The sequence below is a fragment of the Gopherus flavomarginatus genome, chromosome 9 (genome assembly GCF_025201925.1).
Source record: "Gopherus flavomarginatus isolate rGopFla2 chromosome 9, rGopFla2.mat.asm, whole genome shotgun sequence".
Lineage (NCBI taxonomy): Eukaryota > Metazoa > Chordata > Testudines > Testudinidae > Gopherus > Gopherus flavomarginatus.
The window spans coordinates 90,890,190-90,914,852 of NC_066625.1; the positions used below are offsets into that span (position 1 = coordinate 90,890,190).

The 24,663-nt window shown below is 38.5% G+C and overlaps 1 protein-coding gene across 2 annotated transcripts in view; it reads right to left on the bottom strand.

The window, feature by feature from the left end:
• Positions 1-224: 224 nt before the first annotated feature.
• Positions 225-24,663, bottom strand: part of GOLM2 (golgi membrane protein 2) — a 30,890-nt gene continuing 6,451 nt past the window's right edge. The window contains exons 3-10 of one of the 2 annotated variants that reach the window (XM_050967354.1): positions 22,395-22,497; positions 20,005-20,095; positions 18,203-18,347; positions 17,716-17,796; positions 17,209-17,307; positions 15,403-15,579; positions 6,986-7,153; positions 225-1,704 (exon numbers count right to left, since the gene is read on the bottom strand). In XM_050967354.1, the coding sequence (XP_050823311.1) occupies positions 1,634-1,704; positions 6,986-7,153; positions 15,403-15,579; positions 17,209-17,307; positions 17,716-17,796; positions 18,203-18,347; positions 20,005-20,095; positions 22,395-22,497 (935 nt within the window). In that variant the 3' untranslated portion in view covers positions 225-1,633. The remainder of the gene's footprint in view (positions 1,705-6,985; positions 7,154-15,402; positions 15,580-17,208; positions 17,308-17,715; positions 17,797-18,202; positions 18,348-20,004; positions 20,096-22,394; positions 22,498-24,663) is intronic. The other variant, XM_050967355.1, reaches the window with a different exon arrangement.

Below are 24,663 nucleotides of genomic sequence, written 5' to 3' on the forward strand. Positions count from 1 at the left end.
TGTACAGTATCTACAGAAGACTGCTAGTTTTAAAATTTTGAGATCTGTATAGTATTGGGGTATTGTTATGGCATCTCACTGAGCAGGTTCGGCTTTTTGCTTTCTATTTTCATGTTGAAAATATATTCTCACACCATGCATTTTTTTTTTTTAAGTATGTAATGAATAGTCCTGGCTTAAGTATACAAGCTCAAGTCTTTAAAAAAAAAAAAAAAGTCAGATGCTTAAGCAGAATTTTCTCAAAGATTTATTTTCATGAAATTATTGTATATTTAAGACTTGTTACTGAAGTCAAAAAAACTGATGATCTTTTAAAATTTATTCAAAATTTTCACTTAATCACCACAATGAATCTTAAATGTAATACGATGCTATTTTAAATTTGAACCTGAGTACAGAGATAGCGAAGTACAATCACCCCTGTCATAGGCCCCATAAATTCTATTCACAGTAGCCCTTTTTGAGAAGCAGGTAGCGTTAATAACCTTAAATTTGAACTTACTGTAAATAAACAAACCATTTCTGTAGAATTCAGAAAGTATTTAAGCCCAGAATACAAAAAGTATCTACCTTACAAACTCTTCTAAAATAGAAAAGCAACAGTGCAGATGTAAAATGTTTGAAGAGATCTGTATCAGAGTATTAAACTTTAAATTAAAATGACAGGCTTGAGCTGTTCATGAAATTAGAGGGTTCATATGATTATATCTAGTGATTGCAGACTGCACATACTTTCCTTCAGTTTTCTCTATGTGAACTATTTATACAGAACTGTTGTAGACTACTTCTAATTTAAGAAACAGTTGTAACCTTTAAAGGTGTTAGCAAGTACGTTTCCTACAGCTTTGTTAAGGGAAGTTTTAAAATACTGATTCAGTTTTTAGTTTGACTGGTGAAATCAGCTAGCCATACCTCTTCCAGCATGGATCAAGTTCCTATTACTTTAATATCACTGATTTCCAACTATAGATATAAACTTTGGTCATTGTGTGCTACGATTAAATGGCTCCGATTTCTGGAAAGCTGCTGTAGAATGTTTCAGTCACCTATCTCTGTCCTTAATTTATTAAGGAAGGTGCAACCCATAAATATTTTTACATATTTTCACTCAGTTGTCTCAATTGAAAGCTTACCTGCAAAACACAGCACCTATGGAAAACAAAGGGGTATTTTCATCCATACAGATAATATATTTCTGTATTAAAAGGAGTCCTTCGGCTGTCCAATTGTTTCCACAGTATATTTGTTCCATATGTAAGATACAAACTGTACAAGTTCTCCAGTTTACAGGGATTTCCTAATTTGCAGAAACAATTCAGCCTAAATTGGTAATATATTAGTTTGTTTTAAATGCAAAGATTACAGGTAAGGTACAATCTTTAAATTTAATTGGCTCACTATAACAGAACAGAAATGTCATTTTGATAATACAATTTGCAATAGTACAACTATGTACATATATATACACACAGCATTTTATGTCTCCTTCCATTACTTAACTAACATTAAGTAAATTGATTAAGTAACCTATTACTGTTTCTTTGTTATGATCTTAAGAATACTGAAACAAAAATGGTTCAGTTTTGCAGCACTTCAATTCTGTTGCAAATTCTTTTAGATATTAATTCTGGCTTTAAAGCACATCATTGAAGCGTGACTTTCCATAGTCTCCAAGGTCCATTTGAAGTTCTTTCTCGTCGTCATCTGCAATTGAAATATTCATATCAAAATTAATATACAACTAAATGATCACTACTGAAACTCATTTAAAAATAGCTTTCCAGTACACATCTGATTAGAGACATACGCGGGTACGGACATAGGTGCACACCACATTAAACCTGCCTGTTCACAAGAACAGAGTAGACAGGCCAGAGATTCCATGATGGCTGTACACCTCTACTCCGATATAACGCTGTCCTCGGGAGCCAAAAAATCTTACTGCGTTATAGGTGAAACCGCATTATATCAAACTTGCTTTGATCTGCTGGAGTGCGCAGCCTCTCCCCGGAGCACTGCTTTACTGCATTATATCCGAATTTGTGTTATATTGGGTCACGCTATATCAGGGTAGAGGTGTATCTAATTACAAACCCAGTGGTTTTCATTTTTTGGGTTGCCTCTGCTGAAGAAGTGGGATTTTGACGATGCTAGATACCCTTATTTTGGAGTGCTGAGTTTCAGGGATTTGGTAGATTTTAAGAGATTCTAGGACTGGTTATATTTACCAGTTGAGAGTGTCCTTTTTAAATGTGCCAGACAATCCTATTAGATCCAAATCCTCTCCAGAAGAACTTGAGACTTCGTGCCTTCTCCAGTTTTCCCCACATTCACAGACAGTGCATTAGAAGAAAAAACCCACACAACATAACTGTGTACCTCATGCAGAAAAGTTACATTCTTGTGTCTCGCTCTCACTGCCAAAAAAGTTGTATATGGTCTGATAACGAAACAAGCTATACGTTTCTTCTCTCTTCCTCATGAGCATAAAGGAGGAACACTCCAAAATCTTTGGCACAGTTAATTGTGAAGCAGTGGAAACCATGCCCAGTATTTCAAATTGTACTTTTAATCAGTGTTTTTGAAGTCTGCTATTTTAAAAGTTTTCAACTGAACCTCTAAGACACCATAGTACAGTGTCTCATGAAGTCTTTAAACAGCAAACTCTAGGCTTCAGTCTTGTATTTTATACATTAGCTGTGTTACTTTTTTTATAGTTTTCTTTCATCTTCAGATCAATTCAATCTTTGTTGTGCATTCATTTTCAATGTCATCATACTGTGTATGATAAAACTCTCAGGTAACCTTTCTGGATAACTGCATTCATCTTTTGAGCAGAAATGGATATCATCTGACTGATATCCACCATGTCATTTATGACATTTACCTGCTCAGGACTTGGGAAAAAAATATTTTAAGCCAGACATTAGCCATAAGTAGTGATAATAGATTTCTTTGGAGGGGGAGATCCAAGGGGAATGCCCAGCCCCACTGCTAATCCAAGATGCCGGAAAGTAGTCGAATTTCTAATCAGATACCATGTATGAACACTGCATGGCAAATTGCATCCTTCATATCAGCCTTTGGTTGGTAGGCTTTTGATAGATTTGTAACTTCATCCTCAACCTTCATCCTCAACCACTGGAAGGGAAGAGGAGTTCTCTCTTCTCTTCCAGAATCACAACATTCAACACTCCTGCTTTCCAGCTTTGACTCTTTATGTCTATTTCCCCTCTAAAAATTCCAGTGTCTCAGTTACTGTTTCTTTACCCAATTGTATAATTAACTACAGCTCACTATTTATCCCTAACATGGCTACTTTACTAGCATCCATAGCAATTTGTCTAGAAGGCACACTTGTCCCTTATTTCAGAAGGATTAATGTTTTTAAATGGCACAGTTCAAACTAGATTTTTGGGTTCACCAAACTTTGTAAAACTCCAACAATCTACCACAGCAATTGTCAAACTTTACTGTCCTGTTCTATTTCTTCTTTCCAACCTAACATGGGGCTCTGGCCTTTTCCTTCCTGCTTTCAAACCAAGAAAGCTGAAGTTCCAGATTCAGCAGTGGCAAATTCTGAAAGATATTTCAAAGCTTAGAGTTCCCCTTCTTCATATTTGTTGCATTTCTCCCATTCCCAGAAGTAACACAGGCAAGGTTCACTGCTGGAAGAGCTTTAATTACATCTTCTCTCAAATGTGTCTAATTCAGTAAGTTCCCACTGAAATCTTCCTTCCTAAAGCACTTTGCATTTGCAAGCTGGAAAGTGTCAGTTTTAAGGGTTAGTATTCTTCTAACAATCCTGTAACAAGTCTTACCCTCATATTACATACTGCAATAGTTCAAGTCTCAAATTTAACCTATGTGAAATGTGCTCTGGTTCCTTAAGAGATAGCTAATACAGAGTAAAAGCAGCAAAGAATCCTGTGGCACCTTATAGACTAACAGACGTTTTGGAGCATGAGCTTTCATGGGTGAATACCCACTTCCTCAGATGCATCTGAAGAAGTGGGTATTCACCCACGAAAGCTCATGCTCCAAAACGTCTGTTAGTCTATAAGGTACCACAGGATTCTTTGCTGCGTTTACAGATCCAGACTAACACGGCTACCCCTCTGATACTAATACAGAATGTACATTACTATGAAACCAGGCTGCCATGGTTTCAGGAGTATTTCATTTGAGCCAAAGACTCATAATACAGGTGTCAAGACTTATTAAAATATTAAAGCCACTCAAGAAGACTTCATCCCCTGGGTGATTTCTCTTATATGAATATGAAATTTGCAAATATTAATATTGCTATTAAATACAATCTGGAACACAAACATATTGTGATAAAAAACATGAGCTGCTTAACTTGATTTGTTTGCACCTACAATACTTGGTGCTTTGCCTTTAAAGCCACAGAATATTTTCCAAAAACATTCTGGTTTACTTTAGTCAAAGGCCACTGAGATTTTTTTCCTTCCACTCATTACAACAATGAAGACATGTCACCAAAAAGCCTGTTGACTAAATACTTTTTAATGCTTCCCCTGAACAAAGTATTGTTGGCTTTTCCCTGTCATTGATTTGTACACCAAAATCAGGCAAATAACCAGCACAGAAAAACAGAGCAAATACTCAGTGGTCATTCCTTTTCCCTTCAGTTCCAAGCCACTTCTTTCTTCTTGAACCTGTAGAGATCATATCTGCCACTCTTCTTCTCAGGCAGATGCTCACAAGTTAACACATTAACCTTTACCGATAAAAATTAAGCCCATTGCCACTTTTGATGTAGACAGTATGAGTTCCAAAAATCTAAGTTTCCTGTCTGCTAGTCCAAAATAAAGCCGCAGAACCCAGATTACTGAATTGTCAGGCATCATATCTGTAAACGTCCACGATTTTTACAAAGCTATTTCTCTTTGCCACCAGCTGATCCAAATCAATATTAAGTACAAACAAGTTAAAGCAATTTACAACCCAAGGCATATTCAATTAAATACAATTTAACCACAGCTCTCTGTACCTCGGACTTTTCAATTTCCCACCAATGTACCTTACAGAATCATGTTGTAAGAACTGGTGTACAAAACAGTATACTAAAATACACTGTTTATAATAGCATGCAACACAAGTGATGTTTACTCTTAATCTCATCACTTGCTCTGTAGAATACAAACCACTGTAACGATGGGTTACTACTGAAAGGTCAGTCAAAACTGAATCCAACCTAAGAACTCTCAAACTGAGCTACTCAGTGAGCGGCATACTGGAGGGGAACAATCCTGCACAGACAGATAGTGTTGGACTAGATGACCTCATCATTTTTTCCCCAACTCCAATTTATGATTCATAGAGCACAGCAGTAAAGGGGGCCGGGGGGGGAACTGTATTGCGTGGAATACAGAACAGTAGCACTCTGAGAAGATTTAGGAGTGGTCATATTATTGTAGGGGCTAAAATGAAAAGCTAGGCAATATGGCCACAGTTTTAAAAAACTGGAGTCATATTTAGTCACCTGCCTGAGTTGTCAAAAAAAAGAGATGAGCATCCAACAAGTACTTACTGAGGTAACTGTTGGATGCTCACCTCTTTTGAAGAACCAGACAGAAGCCTAACTTTAAGCTCCTATTTTTGAAAATCTTGATGCATGGTTTAGACAGTCACACATGTGAGTGTCTAGATACGACTCTTTCCTTAACTTTACAAGATGTAAGGTTCAGAGCAGAAACCCCATACTTCTGTTCAGGCTATGTTTTCTCCAAATCAAAGCTACAAAGTGGGTTTTACAGACCATTAAAACTGAAGACATGGCAGCCCTATTCAGATGAAACTGAAGACAGTAATCCAGAGCATTTAGAAATGCACCTGTCACATTTGGTCAAAACTGCAAGAACAGGAGCCTCATGTTGGAAGAGCAGCAGTAATTTTCATTTGTCAGTAAGTTAATTCATTGCTCAAAGTTCCGATCTGTACTTATGTACTTTCACCTGTTCATTAGCTTCCCCACATCAACACTGCCACAGTATGATGCATATTTAAGTGCACAACTACACTAGTCAGTTGGTTCTAGCCATATTTAGGGTGTCTATTAACTATGCTTAGAAGAAAGTCTTTCAAATTTATTTCCTGCTGTACAAACCCTGTTATCTGGGAACTTTTCAGGGAAAGAATATGTGGTTACAATAAGATGATCAAGAACAGGGCACCTATAGAACTTTAAAATATTTTGTCTTACGCACTTTTCCTTTAGTTGGAAATATATTTAGAACCCTAAACCATTTTTCCATAAAATTGTGCAAACTTTTCACAAACTACTACTACATTACCATACAACATTAATACTGTAACTGCAGACAGGCAACGAAGAGTCAATACACTGAAGTGCACACAGAACAAAAGATGGAGGCATGCACATATAAACGGATATTAGCTGACTGAATTAACTAGTTCTGAAGTTAATAGGGTGAATTGAATGTCTGTTGAATCTGTGTATTAAGCACAAAAATGTTTAGTATAGCTTTTAGCTGCTAAATGATGATAATTTTATGATCAGCAAACATATAGCATCCGAAGATAGTTGTGAATACTATAGATATAAGTAGTATTCTCAAAATACATGTTAATATGCCTTTGAAATTGTTTTAATGAATGCAGAAGCATGTGTGTTCAAAATAACTAGCTATGAGACTTCCTGATTATTGAAGGCAAATAAAACTGTTCCTGAAATTTCAGTCATCCTAACTTTACTAGCATAATAAAGCAGATTGTTTCAAAGATTTATACAACGTTAAAATATATTGTATTGAAAACCATCATAAGGTTGGTTTTGAAACAGTAAGTATAAACATAAGTGAAAGACTGCCTGAAGAACATTTCTTTCATGCTAAGGCAGTTTTGATTAGCTAGTAATATTGAAGCTGTACACAAATTCAACAAGTAAACTCGGTGTGGATTTTTTCTTTAGTGGGAAGGAGACAAGGCCCAAGCTCACCTTGGACGTCTTCTTCTCCACCATCACCATCCTCTTCTTCATTGTAGGCCAGTTCAGCCTGTTTGTCTGCCTCATACTCACCCACGTTACCATCATCCCCATTATAATCCGCCAATTTAGAGCCATGCTGCGGATCAACAGGGGATTCATTCTCATCAAAGAATCGGCCTGTGAAGTAGGCAAAGGATTAAGTCAGAAGCAAAGAGGAAAGAAAAGAAAAGAAAGGATTCTAACAAAGCAGACCATAGGTTAGAATCTTCAGTCCTTGTAGCCATGTCAGTTGTGAAAAACTAATACAGTTTTATAAAAACATCTTCATGCAAAAAAGATTTACTTGATCATTTAAAAAGGAGTTTTAAGAATTCTGCTTGTCAGTGGCACATGCCAGCTAGCTCTTACGGTATCCGGTTACTATGGGCTTCACTCTTTGGAGAAAAAAAAAAGTGTTTAAATAAAAGGCTCCATATATGAAGATCCAGAAATACCATTCACTTTTCTTCGAATGCCAGGATTTATCCACGAATATGAAGAATTTTGAACTTAGATTTGCCTGATTTTTACCGTCACATTGGCATAAATTCAAAAAAATCTTCTCCTTAGAAAGCAGATTGGTGGTTTTCTGCTCTCAGTAGTGAAGTATAAATACTTCAAAGGAATTCATCTAGTCTCTTGAGTTCACCATGCTGTCTGTGGGTCCAATCCAACAAAGATTGGTCTGGAGTCTTTGGAATATTTTTGTGGAACTATGTAGTTACGATATCTTTATACTAACTTTCCTGTTACGATTTAAAGTTTAAAAAAATATAGTAAATTTCTTATGCTTTTAAGCAGGTATGAGGAATGGTTCCACAGTGAAATAAGGTACTACAAAAAACGTGAACTAATTAGAACTACAAAATGGATACAAAAACTAAATATATGAGAAAAGATTAATGGTTTAATGTCAAATTGAGAACAGGTGTTCAGTGGAGTATCCGGGGGGTCTGAGTCCAGTACAATTCAATAAATTTGTCAACTACTTTGATGAGAGTGTGCAATATGCTAATCAAATTTGCAGATATGAACCTGGAAGGATTGCAATTGGAGACTAGATTAAAATGCAATACAATCTTTATATATTGGAGAGAAGCTAAAAATTGAGATTTGAGGAGATCACAATCATGACAGACGTAAAGTCACATATGTAAAAAGCAATTAAATGCAGAAAAACTGAATGAGAGAATGCCACTTCAACTTTAGTATCAGAGAAAAGTGTGCATGCAGTGGATGATTTCGCTACGAGAGTGGCATTGTTTTAAGCAAAGCTAAAGTTACCGAAGCATGTGATTAACAGAGATTGGCAAATACTGAGTAAGGTTTTCCACAAATATTTGCTTGAATTTTTAAGTGAGCTCTCTTCAGCTATGTTTGTACGTCTTTTGTATTGCACTAATATTCACAGAATGCAAATCTGAGTTTAACTGGCACAAGTGTCCACAGAAAGTTTCTAAGTCATATACAAGGAAATTGGAAGATTACATGCACAGATATGTACTACGTGCATTTATGCAGTCTCAAAAAACAAAAAACACAGGGGACAGAAACAAGACCATGTTTCTTATTTGAGCAGTCCCAAATAATGCACACGTCTATTGAACTGTACTGGCCTATTCTCAGAACTTTTTAAAATTAATCCATATACAAGACGACGCATAAAAAGAGTTTCATAACAGGTTAGAGGAAATTATGACCTGCTCATTAGCAGAAAGTCAAATTTAGATACATTACACATTTCCCACTCATATCTAAAAAATGTTAGTGCTAATTAAAGCAATTGTCTCTAACTTAATTATTGCGGGAATTTTTGGTACTGCATTTTAAACAAATAAAGGTCAGAACTCAGGAGAGAAGTACGTGTTAAGTTTTGTAAATAAAGATATATGAGGAAAAGAAGAACTGATCATGCTCACTCTACAGAAAAAGAAACGACACTAAGTCTTCAAATATGAAGAGAACCGATCAACTTTAGTCAGCCAAAGTTAGCATAACCTACAGTCAGATAATTCAGGTTAAAAACTGAGGAACACAGGTAGGAATAAAACATAGCTGCTAAAGAGTTGTGTCAGATATTGAAGGCTAGAATGGACAAATATTTATCAAGATTTATTTAAGAATAATTAAACCCACTGTGCCACAATGAAGAGCAATATATTTGAGGACAAACAGTAGTTCCTATTAACCCAAATGATTCTGTGGTACTGACTTGTAGCCGTCATGTGCCAGAAACATCAGAAAAGTGTGATTTTGAATAAAATTTCTCTCCAAAAAGAGAATCGATGGCCAACAGATGGTGCAGTGCCAACTGATATAACGAGACTATAGGTTCTGCATTTTTTCATTGTTCTCTAGCTTTGCAGAGTCATTGTTTAAGTGTGTATTTGGGACATAACTGTAAGATTCCTTGCTATCTGAGGCTTTATTCTGCAGCATATAGCATGTGGATAGCCTGGTATTCCATTAACCTACATGTTACAGGACCAGGAAGGGCCCCAAGTGGTTCTGATATTCAGTCCATCAATAGAATGGGCTTTATGAACAGCCAGAAGGCACCATAAGGTGGACAAGTGCCACTTGATAAAAAGTTAAAAGGTAGTTCCATACCCTTCTTTCAAAGAAATGCCAAGCCTTTCAGAATTTCTAAAAAAGATAAAAATATATGGAACACATGTAAGGACACAAAATGAGGTCTTAGTACACTCAACTCACCTCGAATGCCATTATTTTATTTACATATGTCCAGCTATGCACACCCGCAGTCTGAGACACACTCCTTGTTCCAAAGAGCCTGACAATCTAAACAAAAGAATCTAAACCAAGCAGCTTTGTACTACAAGAGAAATAAAGAAAATGTAGGCTTTGATACTATGGTAAAAAGGTGCTATAGAAAATCCCAAAAGATTACATTAAAAAAAATAAGGGACCATTGCATCCAACAAGATGACAAAAGCTTTCAGTAAATTGGTCATGTAGGTTAGGTGTTGAGTTCTTCTCATTTAAAGCTTGTAGTGAGAATTCTGTTAATTTACAAAACAGATTTCCTGGAGATTTCACTTTTACTTAAACTCTCACTCTTTACCATGTGCCCTGCAAAAGCTTGATATTTCGTTAGATTAATATTTGTAAAGTGCTATGGACTCTCAGAAGCACCCAGAGCTAAATTATTATATTTATACAATCCATCATGTCCCTTTTCTTGAATGAGCTGACTGCAGCCAGGTATGGAAACAAGCTAAGTAACTTCTCCTACAAAACCATTACTGTTTAGGAAACTGTCCACAAGTATTCCACTTCTGGTGTGCCTGCCTCCCCTCCCACCATGCATACAAAGTCAGATTCTCTTGAACAGCAGTGTCCCCTGGGGCCTCACCGGTGCCCTGTAACCAAGGGCATGAGGGTTGGACAGCCACAACCAGCCTTCACTTCCTTACTGCCAAAGACAAGCTGGAACCCATGCTGAGCACTGTGCAATTTCCTTCTCTAGCTAGTTTTTAAATCAGCATTGTAGTTATAATTCTTAGATCCGTATACTTTTTGAACTCATTGGCAAAAAAAAAAACCAACAGAATTTAGATGGGAGGTACTCCAGCATAATACAGCCTGGACGTGGTGAAGTCAAAATCCCTAGGACCCTGTTCCTCTTGCAAAGCCACTATTCATATTAATAATGGACACCTGAGGCGCTTCTTCCACATCACTGAAGCACACATGTTGCTCAAATGCTCAATGTTAGGCTTTTTCTGAGACACACACACACACACACACACACACACACACACAAAAAGGGAATCCCCCCTAAAAGTTTTCCTCATGGAAAGGTCCCTCAGGGTATCCTCCAAGCCAGAGTAGACAGTGTCAGTTAGTGCTCATGTAAGCCCTAAGTCCAGTCCTCATCAAGCTAGTCCCATACAACCATCACAGAATCAGAAAAACCTCCAAACTCTCCTCGGTGCAGATTTCAGAGGAGAGAGGGAGGAAAGAACATCATTCTCAAAGTGCTAAGAGAGAAAGATCTCCCTCACCAGCACCCAGTAGAGTAGGAGAAAGTTTGAGACCTGTTGGGCCACTGACACCTCAACACTAGCAGGTTTCCAGATGACCTCTGCACTGTTTCATGAGCTGGTGCATGCCTTGACTAGTACCAAAGCAATGGCACTGAAACATCTGGCACCAAAGCACCTACCATGTTACTTGCTAATGTGTGAGATGCACCTTCAGAGCAGATCGTTTTGGTACCAGGAGACTTAACAGTAACCAGCCTCCCAAAATTGCCATTAGTAGCCACTAAAACTCCTAGCTCCAGGAGCATCTGGGTCAGCCACCTCAGTTTGTACACAAGATCATTAGGAATGATCTACAATGCCTGAGAGAATGGTTCCACCTATGGAGAAGATACACTCTTCCCTCCTCCACCTCAGCCAAGTAAAGTAGAGAGATGTCACCCACATACTTACCATACTCTCCTCATTTTCAGCCAAGACATTCTGACATGGACAAAATTCCACAGCAGGTGATGGGAAGGGAGGGAACTCATCTCTGGGCCCTCTTGGGGAATCCTCTCTCACCTACACCACCACATCCCAAATCAGATACAATCATAGCCATTCTGGGGCCATTGGGAGATGCAACAGCAGGAAGACTTCATCGACTGTTTCTGCCTCCAAAGCCAGGTCCTCCCTCACAGCTTAGACCACATCAAAAAGGGCAACTGGTCCACCATACTTCTCAACATCTGGACCCAGGATTTAGACCAAAAATTTCTTCATGAGACAGATGTCCAGCCTATCCCTAATGAGGCTGTCACTCCAACTGTTCCAAGCTAGTAAGGTGATTACTGGATCTTCCAGGAGTGACTCCAATGAATGGCTGATATCTTGGAAATTCCAGTAGAAAGAGCACAAGAGAAGGTGCACATACTTCTTGACATCCTGTATTCAATTTCCAGAAGACTGGCAATGCCAAAATATCAAAGAAGGTTTCTTGGAACAAACAAGGGATTTATGGCAGACCCAAGCATCAGCGACACCCACGTCACAGACGACAGATAAGCACTACTAAGTCCCATTGGAGGGGTATTAGTATTCCTATAATCACTCCATACCTGGATCCTTGGTGGCTGCAGCTGTCCCAAAGAGGTCTAAACAGAGACCACCTAAAGTAATACCTCTCTGGCTGTAAAGCCCATTCCTCAGCCAATTTACAGACACACCTATCAATCAAATTGCCAAATGCTTCTGGCTAGATACAACTTCCTGAATTGGGCCAGAACATCATTTTATTGAGACACTCTCTCAGGAAAATAGGAAAGAACTTAAGACTCATCATTGAGCAACCGCTGGTAATTTGCACCTCCTTACAAGCATCTTTCGATGTCTCAAATGTCAATAAGCACCATAGCAACCCCAACTACTACATGCAAAGCATCTTGGTTGCAGTTGTCCAGTATTCTGAAGGAGGCCCAAGTGACCATTGAGGGTCCTTGAAGGGTGGATCATGACCTTCTCAGTACCCAGACCAATGAGGCCTTACATATGCTAAAAGATTCACGAGCCACCTTGTGCTCTTTGGGGGCATACAGCCCCACGTCCAGGAGGAACAGATATACAGTCCAACAGATATCCGAGCCTCCAAGGAAGAGACAGAGGTCAGAGAGGAGACGAACTTATGACTCTCTACTCCCATCAGCAGGTTTGACAGCGCAGACAACAGCCACATAGAACCACAGGATCTATTTTCCTGTCCTCACCTAATGTAATCCTCAACTTTCACCTAAATAAGTGATCCACCTGCTAGTTTTCTTCCCCAAGCCTCGTACCAGTCACGGGTGGAAGCTAGATTCCAAACTTTAAGATGTAGTCAGGACTTTCTCCTACTGTCTGGCTTCAACAAGAACAGTCAGGAATTCACCTAGAGCAGGAGTCGGAAACCTTTCAGAAGTGGTGCGCCAAGTCTTCATTTATTCACTCTAATTTAAGGTTTCGCATGCCAGTAATACATTTTAACGTTTTTAGAAGGTCTCTTTCTATAAGTCTAAAATATATAACTGAACTATTGTTGTATGTAAAGTAAATAAGGTTTTTTAAATGTTTAAGAAGCTTCCTTTAAAATTAAGTTAAAATGCAGAGGCCCCCCAGACTGGTGGCCAGGACCTGGGCAGTGAGAGTGCCACTGAAAATCAGCTCGCATGCTGCCTTTGGCACGTGTGCCATAGGTTGCCTACCCCTGATCTGGAGTGTTTCTGGCATTTGACAGAGTGAAAGGACAGCACATTTCTATTCAAAGACTATCTAAATGGGTTCTGGACTGCACTGGAACATGTTTAAGGTAGAATATTGGGACCCGCCTACACAGATCAGAACCTACTCTCCGAGAGCTCAAGCAGCATCTGCAGTTTCACTACGGTGTTCCAATCTCAGATGTGTATAACAGCTACCTGGAGTTCAGTTCACACCTTTACTCAGCACTAATCCTTGGTAAAGAGCTCCAAGTCTGGCACCTTCTTTGGCAGAGTTATCATATAGTCATTTTTCAGTGAGTCCACTGTTTGAGTCATGAAAACTGAAATACATTTTTTGACAAAAGTCAAAAAAGGAAGAACAGGCTGCTTTAGGAAAAGTGGTTGTTCTTTGTGGACTATAGCAACAGTGTCCCCTTCCAAAAGGCAAGGGACACCAGAGTGTCAACACAAGAATTCCATTAACTAAATATTTCAGTATCTTTAGCTATTTCTTCCTACTAGAACAAGAGACTACAAAGCACTGTTGGAGAAAGTTTGTTCAGTTCATATTTTGTTAGGTATGCAAAATAATGACCCTGAATCAAAGTCAGTTCATTTCATTTAATTGATTCTGCTTTGCTTAAAAATAAAAAAATATATCGTTATACTCTCCCTACCTAAAAGCAGCCCAAGTGCTTCAGACTTATTATAGACAAGTTAGTTTTCACTGTTCTAAAGCTTCACATTCAGAAGTAGATTTAAGAATGTTTAATCACCAAAACTTGTTTCTTGTTTCTTCCGTGAACAACATGCACACCATTTGGAGAACGTGCTTTTAAAAAGTCAACACTGAACAAAAGTTAAGTTTCCATAAGTCACTTATTTTTACAGATATGTTCATAAAACGCTTTTCAATTGGGAAAAAAAACAAACCAGAAGAGTTTTTTTTTGTTTGGTTGGTTGGTTTAAAAACAAGAGCACAAATCTGGGCTTTTAAGAGGAAGTACCAAGCCTATCCCGGTACATAGAACCACACTTCAAACTTTTCAGATGAAAAGTTCCCTGTGAACACCTTTGTTTTGGTGTAAGAAAAAAAACCTCTGGATGAAATATATAAATCAACCTAAGTACTCACGCCAGTGCAACTTTGAGCTTTTAAAGCTACTAAATATAAACAGATTTACAAGAGACTTCCTAGGAAAACAAGACAAAATTAAATACAGCGCTAAAGTTACTCTTCTAAATGGCCTTTTCTCACTCTAAAGGAACTGTCAACAAGTAATTCTTAAACAGTTGAAATTAGGTCTTGAAAAATTACTAGGTTAAGATGTACTGAAGAGCAAAGAATCCTCAATGCTAACATGAAAAACTTGATATTTCAAAGACTGAAAACAATTTAAAGATGAAAAATAACAAAAAACATACTATGTGTGTAACACACAACATGCAGTCCACATGATAAATTACAGAGCCATGTGAAATTGTATTGGTGATGCACCTTTGTTCCACCTACACTCTGCCCACTAATCCATCCTTGGCAGGACTACAACTCATTCTGCACATTAAGTGCAACTTGCTTCTGTCAGAAGGAAAATAATTCTCCAACACAGACAGAAGGCAACCTAAGGGTTCTGCTGGGACACATGTTTGGAACAGAACAAGCTTCTGAACAATATACAAAAAGCAACCAAACCAAGTCAATTTCCTCCCCCATTATAGTACCAAACTATTTCTTTTATAACAGCATTCAAGACATGGCCACTAAGAAAAAAGGGTCAAAACTGAGTTAAGTCATATTGGATAGATACAAGCAGCTGTCTACCTGCACCATACAAACTAATTTTAATATTTTGATTGAATGTCTTCATACTTGTTATTTAAAATGTAATTTTTTTTTCAATTGCTACATTTTAAATACCCATATAGTTTAATAATTAAAATTACTCTCTGAACAGTGACATGCTATTATCTTAAGAAAATTAAGGAATGTACCTTCTGTAGTATTATCTTTACATATTTAAATTTTCTGCATGTTCAGGTTCTATAAGGCCACCTACACAATTGGTCAATTCTGTTTGTAATGGGTGTTACTGCAATAGATACAACACGAAAAGACATACATGCATCCCAAGATACTGAAGTACAATGGTATTGATTAACTTACTTTGCTTCATCTTCTGGAAGTCACCAACTCTGTCCTTTGGAGCTTGTTTTCCAAGTTCAGTTTCAATGTTGTGTTCTTTTTTACTTTCCAAGTTTTGTTCAGGAATCAAGAGCTGGGGAGGATTTGGAGGTATCTGCTTCACAATATTAACATTTCCTTCATTGTCAGCATTTAAATCTAGAGCATAAAGAAATGTGTTATTTTGCCCTTTTAGTTTTCCTTCTGTACCATGTAAAAGGGAGTTTACAAAGCTTCCTCTAAAGATAATTTAGTGTAGTCTACACTTTTATTAATGAAAAGGGCAAGGCACCAATCGCTTCACTAAGATACTTTTCAATGTGTAGGGAAGTTTCTGACCCCATAAGCATAGGATTGTGCTAAGCTTCCTCCCCACATGCATTTTGTCCTGGATTTTTAATCAATACCTCCTGTACAGAATTTAGGATTTCAAAAGTAATTATTTAAATTAGGGCTGGCAATTAATTGCAGTTAACTCAAGCAATTAAAAAATAATTGTGATTAAACGCAGTTTTAATTGCACTGTTAAATAACAGAATACCAATTTAAAGTTGTTATAAATATTTTGGATGTTTTTCTATATTTTCAAATATATTGATTTCAGGTAGATCCCCTGCAAGGCTGGCTACAACAGTGCCATACCAATGCCTGTCCTCCCTTTCAGGTGACATTGTAAATAAGAAGCAGGCAACATTATCTCCTATAAATGTAAAGAAACTTGTTTGTCTTAGTGATTGGCTGAACAAGATATAGGACTGAGTAGACTTATATGAGGTGAATTGAAAAATATTAATATCTTTGTTTCTTTTTATATTGCAAATATTTGTGATCAAAAATAAAATAAAGTGAGCACTGTACACTTTGTATTGTGTTGTAACTGAAATCAATATTTGAAAATGTGATTATAAATATTTTTGGATGTTTTTTCTACATGTGAATTGGTATCCTATTATTGTTTAACAATGCAATTAAAACTGATTGAGACTTTTTAAAATCTTGCGATTGCTATTTTTTTTTTAAACTGTTTGACAGCCCTAATTTAAATGCAAAGCCACTGCAAATAGGGTGGCAGATACACATGAATAAGGAGCACAGAGAATCCTTTCAGAAAGTGAAATCCTTGCCCTATTGATTTCAGTGGCAAAGCTCTTACTGAATGCAGTGGGGCTAAGATTTCACAGTTTCTACTGCTTTTCTTAGAGACAAGGAAAACTAATTTATCCAGAACGAAATGGCTCTGACTTTGTTCCACAGAGGCTATGTACAATTATAGAAATAGATGTAGAAAGATATATTTCTTAAAGATATACTATTTGGAAATTTAAAACATTTTAAAGCTTATACCTTGCAAACTCTGAACACAAAAATCCACTAGTTTTTGTATCTTAAAGTTTAATTTCTTTAAGAATTTGCGACGGACCATTAAGGGATAAATATCCTAAAGCTGTTTGGTCAATTTACACAAACACAAACTATGTTTCACCTTCCAAATAAGGATAGCATTTGAACATGCATTTTGAACTATAGTGTAGACTGAATCCAACCTTTTCCCAGAACTTTAACAACAAAAATCAAACCCACATCATCTTTTGTACCCTTGCTCTTTGCCTGACATTAATAGAACTAAATCTAACTGGTTAGGCTTAGAATCATAATTTACTGTTTCTTGTGGTTTTAAAAGTCAATCAATGGATGCTTGCAGCTAACCTTAAATGATTTGGTAGCAGAAATTAGCTATTGAACAAGATCTTGTGAGATTTTGAAATGTCGCCTGTTAAAAGTTCATACCTGGAACCATATTTGGCAAATGGGGCTGTTTAGTTGGAAGATTCATATTGGGTTGATGACCTTCACTTTGAGAAGTTGAAATAAGAGGCTTCTTTAAAGCTAAAGAAAATAAATGGATTCACAGTAAGAGTTTTGTCCAACAGAACTACTACTATATTCTAGGCTTTACTTTATCAAAGTTCTATTTATACCAAATTTTATTTTAAAATCTCAGTGCTACAAGTGAGAAATTAAAACTTCTGGGTAAAGTTTTCAAAAGAGCTTGAATGACGAAGGAACTTAATTCCCATTGCCTTAAGCACTTGACATTTTTACCTTCTACAAAGAATCTGAATGTTTTCTGACAGAAAAAGTCTGTATTGACACACAACTCCTAACATACATGGGTTTTAAATCATCTGGATTTAAATGTTCACTGCCTAATTGGCTGTCCAACACTTCACAGATTTAAATCAGAATTATATCAAATATCAATATCCTATAAAATTAGAACATGATTTTTCCAACCAGCAGGAGTATCTTCAGCTTTAGCAGGATCATTCTCTTCTATTCCAGGCATGCCTGCATCACCTCCTGATTTGATTTTCTCTGTCAAAATAAAAACATTAAGTTCTCCTGTATTGTTCTTTTGACTTTAATAGTGAATTTAGCATTGGTGAAAAGCGCTGGACTGACAGCACTGGAATCGAGTCCCTTATCCACAGACCAAGCAGAATGCTAGCACAAGATTCCGCACACTGCCCTGCTAGTGGTCCTCAGCTCTGTTCTGGAGGGCCCGATGAACGGGCAGATCGAACTCGGAACTCAGTCTTTTCCCTCTGTGCTGAGAAGGGCAAGGGCAGCATAGCAGTAGTTTTTGTAATCAGACTATCTAGCCAATCACAACTGAACTGAGGCAGGCTGCTCACTGTCCTAGCTCAAAAACAATTATTCTGTTTGGTGGGGAGGGACAGAATACAATTAACATTTATCCTGTGATGCAAAAAGGAAATACCTTTGCCATTAGCGATGTGATTGCTTGAGGGTTCTTCGTTCTTTACTACATTTTTCTCATCTGTCTCTTGAACAGTCTTGGCTATTGCTTGATCATCATTCAAACCCCGTTCAATGTCTTGTCTTGGCTGGATTCTCTGTGCATCCTGTTTTTAAAACAGATTAAACATTAATGAAGACAACCCTTGGAGGGAAGGGAGAAATCACTCACTCACCTTGCAATTCTGCTTCTCTGAACATACCTTGCAGAATTCTCATTCCTAGGTTTGGCTCCTTAGGAGGAGAATGGTTAGCTCCAAGCTCTTAAATTTTTTGAACCTTGAGAGCAGTGGGTAATACAGCAGAGCATGAACCAGAGCCCCTATAGGCCAACATCTGCCATTGCCTGCCAGGTATACATGTTGCCTGTGCCCTCCAAACCAGACATGCCAAACCCGCAAATAAAAATGCAGAAATTGGGCTTGTTTATGCCTTAACTGGCTTGTGAGTTGCTTGTTGGCTAGTTTTTGGCTTTTTTTCCCCCCTTTGGATTGGCTCCTGGCAAGTAGAGGCAAGGGGCGAGCAGAGTGCGCAGTGGGCCCACCACAGTCCCAGACTGCACACCAGGGGGATCTAGTCACAGAGTTTTGGGGTTCTTAGGGACTGGCTTGTTTCAGCCTTGTTTTCAAATGGGATTAGCTTGATTTTTGGCTGTGAAAGTCAGGTTGCTTATTTACCACATGAAAGTTGGCAACTGTGCTCCAGGAACTGACTATCAGAAAGAAATGCCAATTCAAGAACATTGTAAAATCAAAAATTGTGTCTCAGGGCAAGAGGGAAAAGAGCCTTCAGAAAGGTAACAAAATTATACTTCAAACACAAAGGTCCTCGAGTGAATCTAGGCTTATGGCTTGTAAAGGGCCCACCTTGACCATGTTTCTCTTCCTCCAACAGGTGCATCACAAGGGTAAGGATTCCTGAACACCTTGTGCCATGGCAATGACTCCCATTTAGAACAGAACAGATCGTAACTGGTTCAGATGGAGCTCAATTCAGCAATTCCCTTTTGCAGGAACAATTTATATCCCCAGAATAGAATACGGGTACAATTACTGAGTGGGTATATCTCTATCTGAACAAAGGTGCATATTAAATAAGGTGCCATTACTCAGATTTGTACCTGAAGTTCATTTTACAGACGTAAACTTCACCCACAAATAGGGTTGCTAAGCTGCTGCCTGGCTGAGAGTATGCCATTACGTTTCTATCTAGAGAGAAAATGGAAGATTGTGGGGTTGTACAAAGCTTTCATTGGCATGAATTTGGAATGGCGGAACTACTTATACCATTTGTGAAGCAGATATCACAGCCATCCCAAAGGAATGCCAACAAAACCATTACTCCACCATAATGCATATATTTTACCAGTACTATATGGCTCAGTAAACTTCATAAAAAAAATAGAGTTATCATCAATAGGTTTTCTACCACTCTGCCTCTAGTAGGAAGGTACCATACATAGGCCTTGGACTAACAGGTAGTTACACTGCATCTCTCATTGGCAAAATCTAGCATCCAGCTCCACTATGGGATACAGCAAGTGTTTCTAGTGCTGCTGATTCACAAGGCAAACCTTAAATGTGTTACCTGTCTAGAACTCAACCAAAATAAAAAAAGAAAAAAAATTACAAGGTAACATTTTGGTGAACCCAAGCCAGTGTCCCAGACATCAAACTAGTTCTGATTTTATCGCTCAAGATGATGATATCCTTATATTGAAATAAAAGCTTCACTATTTCAACAGTATTTTTAGCCACTATTTACCTTTTGTTCTTGTACAACTTGGTCCACTAACTTCTTTATATTTTCTTCATGTTGCAGTCTCATGTCTTTGATTTGTTGTCCACACTGCAAACTTAATAGGAAGCACATTAATAGTTACACATTTGATTCGGATTATACCAAGTCTCCCATAATTGCCAGGGAGAAAAAGAAAATGGACTGGCACAAGAAGCTTGAGGATTAGAAACTGGGATAGCACACAAAATACCAAGGTTTCAGAGGTGGGGTGAGCAGAAGGGTCTGTGACCAGTAGAGCACACTCCCTTACAGGCTTGGAAAAGAACCCAAAATTCCTGAGTCTCACCATTCCTCTGCCATCAGCAAATATCTGTGAAACTCATGAGTAAAGTACATTATCCTCTTCAATGCCCATCCTCAGGAAGGATGGCAAACTACTACTACTACCACCACCAGATACTCTGTTGGCTCTAGTAACAGGGTCTGTTCAGTGAATCTAAAGATTCCAACAATGCTGATGAACTATGTGGATGTCAGTATGATGCAATAGGATGGTATGTTTTGTCAGATTGAAAAAAAGAACATCTAGGAAAAAGAAAAACACAAAACTATAGTAAAAATATTAAGGGTGCAGAGTAAAGCACTGAAGTTAGGAAATGCCAGACAAAGTACTATGCAAACAATGTGATCATAATTAAAGACAATTGTAATACACACGCACAAGGAGACCAAATTACAGTTGCACAGGCAACCGTAATTATGGCCTTTCTTAAGTTCTGAGTGTTTGAATTTGAACCTTAATGTTTTTAATACAGTTTGTGTACAGAGTATACATATAAAATATTACTAATTCTATACTGAGAAGAGAATCTGTGCAAGAGTTTCATATTAGCTTATAATAGAAAAGCCAGTGGTCAGTAAACTGATTTTGAATACAGCTTTAGGAACCCTTTCATTTAAACAAAGTAGCTTTCCACAATGTCACCCACATGAATTCTCTATTCTTCTTGAAATCACTAATTCTTATCTTCAGAGAAATAACATTATAACTGTTTATTTACTCAAAACAGATTTTGCATCTGAAATGTATAATTAAGGTATTTAAATATTTTTGGATAAGTTTCAGAACTGATCACGGAAACATAATTTTACAACTTGTAGGAATTTAACAGTATGTTTAAGAATGTCCTAGATGAAAAGCCCATTAATTTGGTTAAAATATCAGCAAATTACTGTTAAACTGCAGTTCACAAGGACATACAGTATTAGGATTTCTCTAATTATTAGAAATTTGTTCAAGTTAAAAGGAACCAGGATACAACGCAGTACATTCCTTCCTGTGCAGGTGTAATGGCTGAATAAACAGCTATACTAAGTTAGTTTTAATGTGGTCCATTCCATACAATGTTTATTTATGGGCACATAAGGAACAAGTAAAGGGCTATCATCTCAAAACAAGAGAGTTGCTTGGCTTACCCCATTAGGCTTTCAGGAGCTAAACCCAGGGTGGTTATGTCTGCCTCCATCTACTCTCTGTATTTTCTCTCTTGTAAAGGCTTGAGTTGACAGAGAGGAAGGTAGTATCTTATGTGCTAGCCACAGCCAATTAATACTGATGACAAAAGAGTATGATATCACAGCAGCTTCAAGAAGGAAAGGTGGAGCACATGAACAAATACGAAAGTAACAGATGCTCAAACCTATTTTTAAAAATAGTTTTTAGGCCTAGAAATGAACCAAGGATGGATCACAAATTAAGGAGTTTGGGGATAAAATGTGAAGAGGTAGTAGCCCTGCAAAGATTTAATTTTCTACTCTATGTATTTTGTCCTGAAAGCTTCCCAGTACACATAGTTTTAACCAAACACCTTATAAATTGTCCTTCCAGAAGTTTTAAGCTTTTTCTCAATGTTGCTGAGTCTCACCCTTCCCTACAGTATGTGGGGGAAAGAACTGCTTCCTAAAAATTGATTTTTCTTCCAAATTTATGGCAGACATTTCAAGTTCATTTCAGCCCAAGCACAGTATTTTTACCTCAATTCCAATCAAATAAATTTGTCATGAAGACCTTGATAAACATACCCTGAACACTTCAATAACCCACAGTTTGATTAAATATTAGATCTTCTATTGTCTCAATTCATACTTGAGACAATATACGATTTAAGTCAAACTGAATAAAAAGCACAGTTCTGGGAAGTCACATTTCTCTAGAGACGTTCCCACTCCCAACAAAAAAAACCAGAAAATAAACATTTACATTAGAAATCCTGACAGCTTTTCTGATTTGTCAGCTATCTATTGATTAAGGTCTATTTGAGGATTAAAGATCTATTTGACTAGTTTGTGGAGTTCACATTTATGGAAACTATACACAAATCTGTGGTTATTACAAACACTCAAAAGCATCATACCTCTCATACTCCAGCCTCTTCGCAAGGCGAGTATTGTTCTTCTTGTACTCATGAAGCTGGTCCTCTTGACGAATGAACTCCTGGCGTAATTCTGCTAGTTGTTCTAGGCCAAATTGCACAAATCAAAGCGAGTAGAAAAATACCTCCCCTTTAATCCCTTTCACCATTGATGTTCTTATATGAAAAATGCACATTTTCAAATCTTTCTGATCTCTACTGTATTTATGGATTCCCCACCCCCACGGAATCTTTAAAAAAAAATTGTATAGTCACACAATATGCCAAATAAGTAAACTAGAAATCAATTCATACACATTTATTTTGAAGCCAAGAATACTACTTGTGACCTTTCAGGATACTATATGGTAAAAATTTAACTCTTCATTCCAAAGGGCTATATGATGCATCTACTTGTCAGAAATAATTTCATATTCATCTCCTAATAAATCGCCTTGTTTTGAAAAATATAGCAATATAAATGGAAACTTCTCTCTCTCTATAGGGTCAGCAATTTACACTATATGCATACACGCATTATCCTTAGCATACAGCAGACATTCTGTGCCTCTGCTCCAAGAAATTTTTTAAAAGGATACATGTTATACTTTTACATCTATCTACATCAACATTTAAACATACACTTTAGTTTTCAAAAAACAGTTATTTTAGAAGTTTCTCCTCCCTGCTGCTTCGGGTGTAAATGTGAGATTTAAAATGCCTACTCATATTTATTGATATTAATTACTCTTAATTGCTTTAAACAGTAATCCAAGATACTAAGCAAGGTAGGAGTCAACATTACTAGCGCCCTAGCAAATTCACAGTCCATTTTCATCAATTTCACAGCCAGACAGTTTTAAAATTGATCCTTTTCACAATTTCTGCTGTTAACATCTGAAATTTCACTGTATTGTAACCATGAGGGTCCCAACCCAAAAGGTACCTGGATGTGAGTCTGATCTCCCCTCCCCTCCGCTCTCACCCTCCCCCGCAGCTGCCATGCAAGGGAAGGACAAGTCCTGTCTCTTCCCAGCCCAGCAGGGACTCTCAGCTAGCAGCTTTGGGTGCTTCCAAGAGCAGGGGGATATTGGACCCACCTCCACAAATCTTCTCCAGCTGCAGGAACCTCCGGGGCTGGAGCTTCCTGCAGCAAGGGGAGGCACTCCGAGGTTGGTCTGATCTCCCCCTGAGAGCAAGACTGACTGTGAAGGAGAAGGAGAAGTCCTAGTCCTCTCCCTCCCCAACCCAGCTGGGACTTGCAAATAGGAGCCCCATGAATGGGGAACTCCAGGCAGCAAAGGGGAGATCAGATTTCACAAGGAAAGGCTTATTTCATCGTCAGTGACACATTTTTCATGGCCATGAAATTGGTAGGGCCCTAAACATTACAACATGCAGGGCACATAGCTGCAATCTTCCCAATACACCCCAGGAGAAGGAAGAGAGACCCTAGATCAGTAGTCTCCAACCTTTTTATGCCCAAGATCACTTTTTAAGGGGTGCAAGCTCTGGGAGGGAGTTCAGGTACAGGAGAGGGCTCCGGGCTAGTGCAGAGTAGTGGGGTGCACAAGGGGGTACAAGGTGCTGGTTCTGGGAAGGCCATCAGGGCTGGGGGTTAGGGTGCAGGAGGGGGTATGGGATGTTGGCTCTGGGAGGGGGGTCAGGGCTGGGGCAGGGGTTTGGAGTGCAGGAGGGGATACATGTGCTGGCTCTGGGAGGGGGGTCTGTACTGGGGCTTTGGGTGCAGGAGGGGGTATGGGGTGATGGCTCCAGGAGGGGGGCTCAGGGCTGGGGTGCAGCTTCCCACCAGGCAGCACTTACGTCTGGCAGCTCCCAGTTGGTGGTGTTGCGTGGCTTCCAGCAAGACAGGCTCCCCGCCTACCCCAGCCCCAAGCTCCCCTGTGGCCCACGTTGCTCCCTGCGCTGCCCCTCTCTGCAAGCACCGCCCCCACAGCTCCCCATTCCCGGCCAATGGGAGCTGCGAGGGAGGTGCTTGCAGAGAGGGGCAGCGTGCAGAGGGAGACCCCTGCCCCCCCACCACTCACGCTGGCTGCTTCCAGAAGTGACATGGGGCTGGGGCAGTCAGGAAGCCTGCTATAGCAGCAGCACCGCTCTGCCACCCAAGATTGCGATTGAACGGGAAATACTCTAGGATTGAACAGTTGATCACGATCGACCGGTTGGTGACCATTGTCTTAGATGGATTTTACGGTCCTTTTCCATTTCTACAATTTTCTGTTATGCAGGAGTCATAATCTCTCTCCCCCAC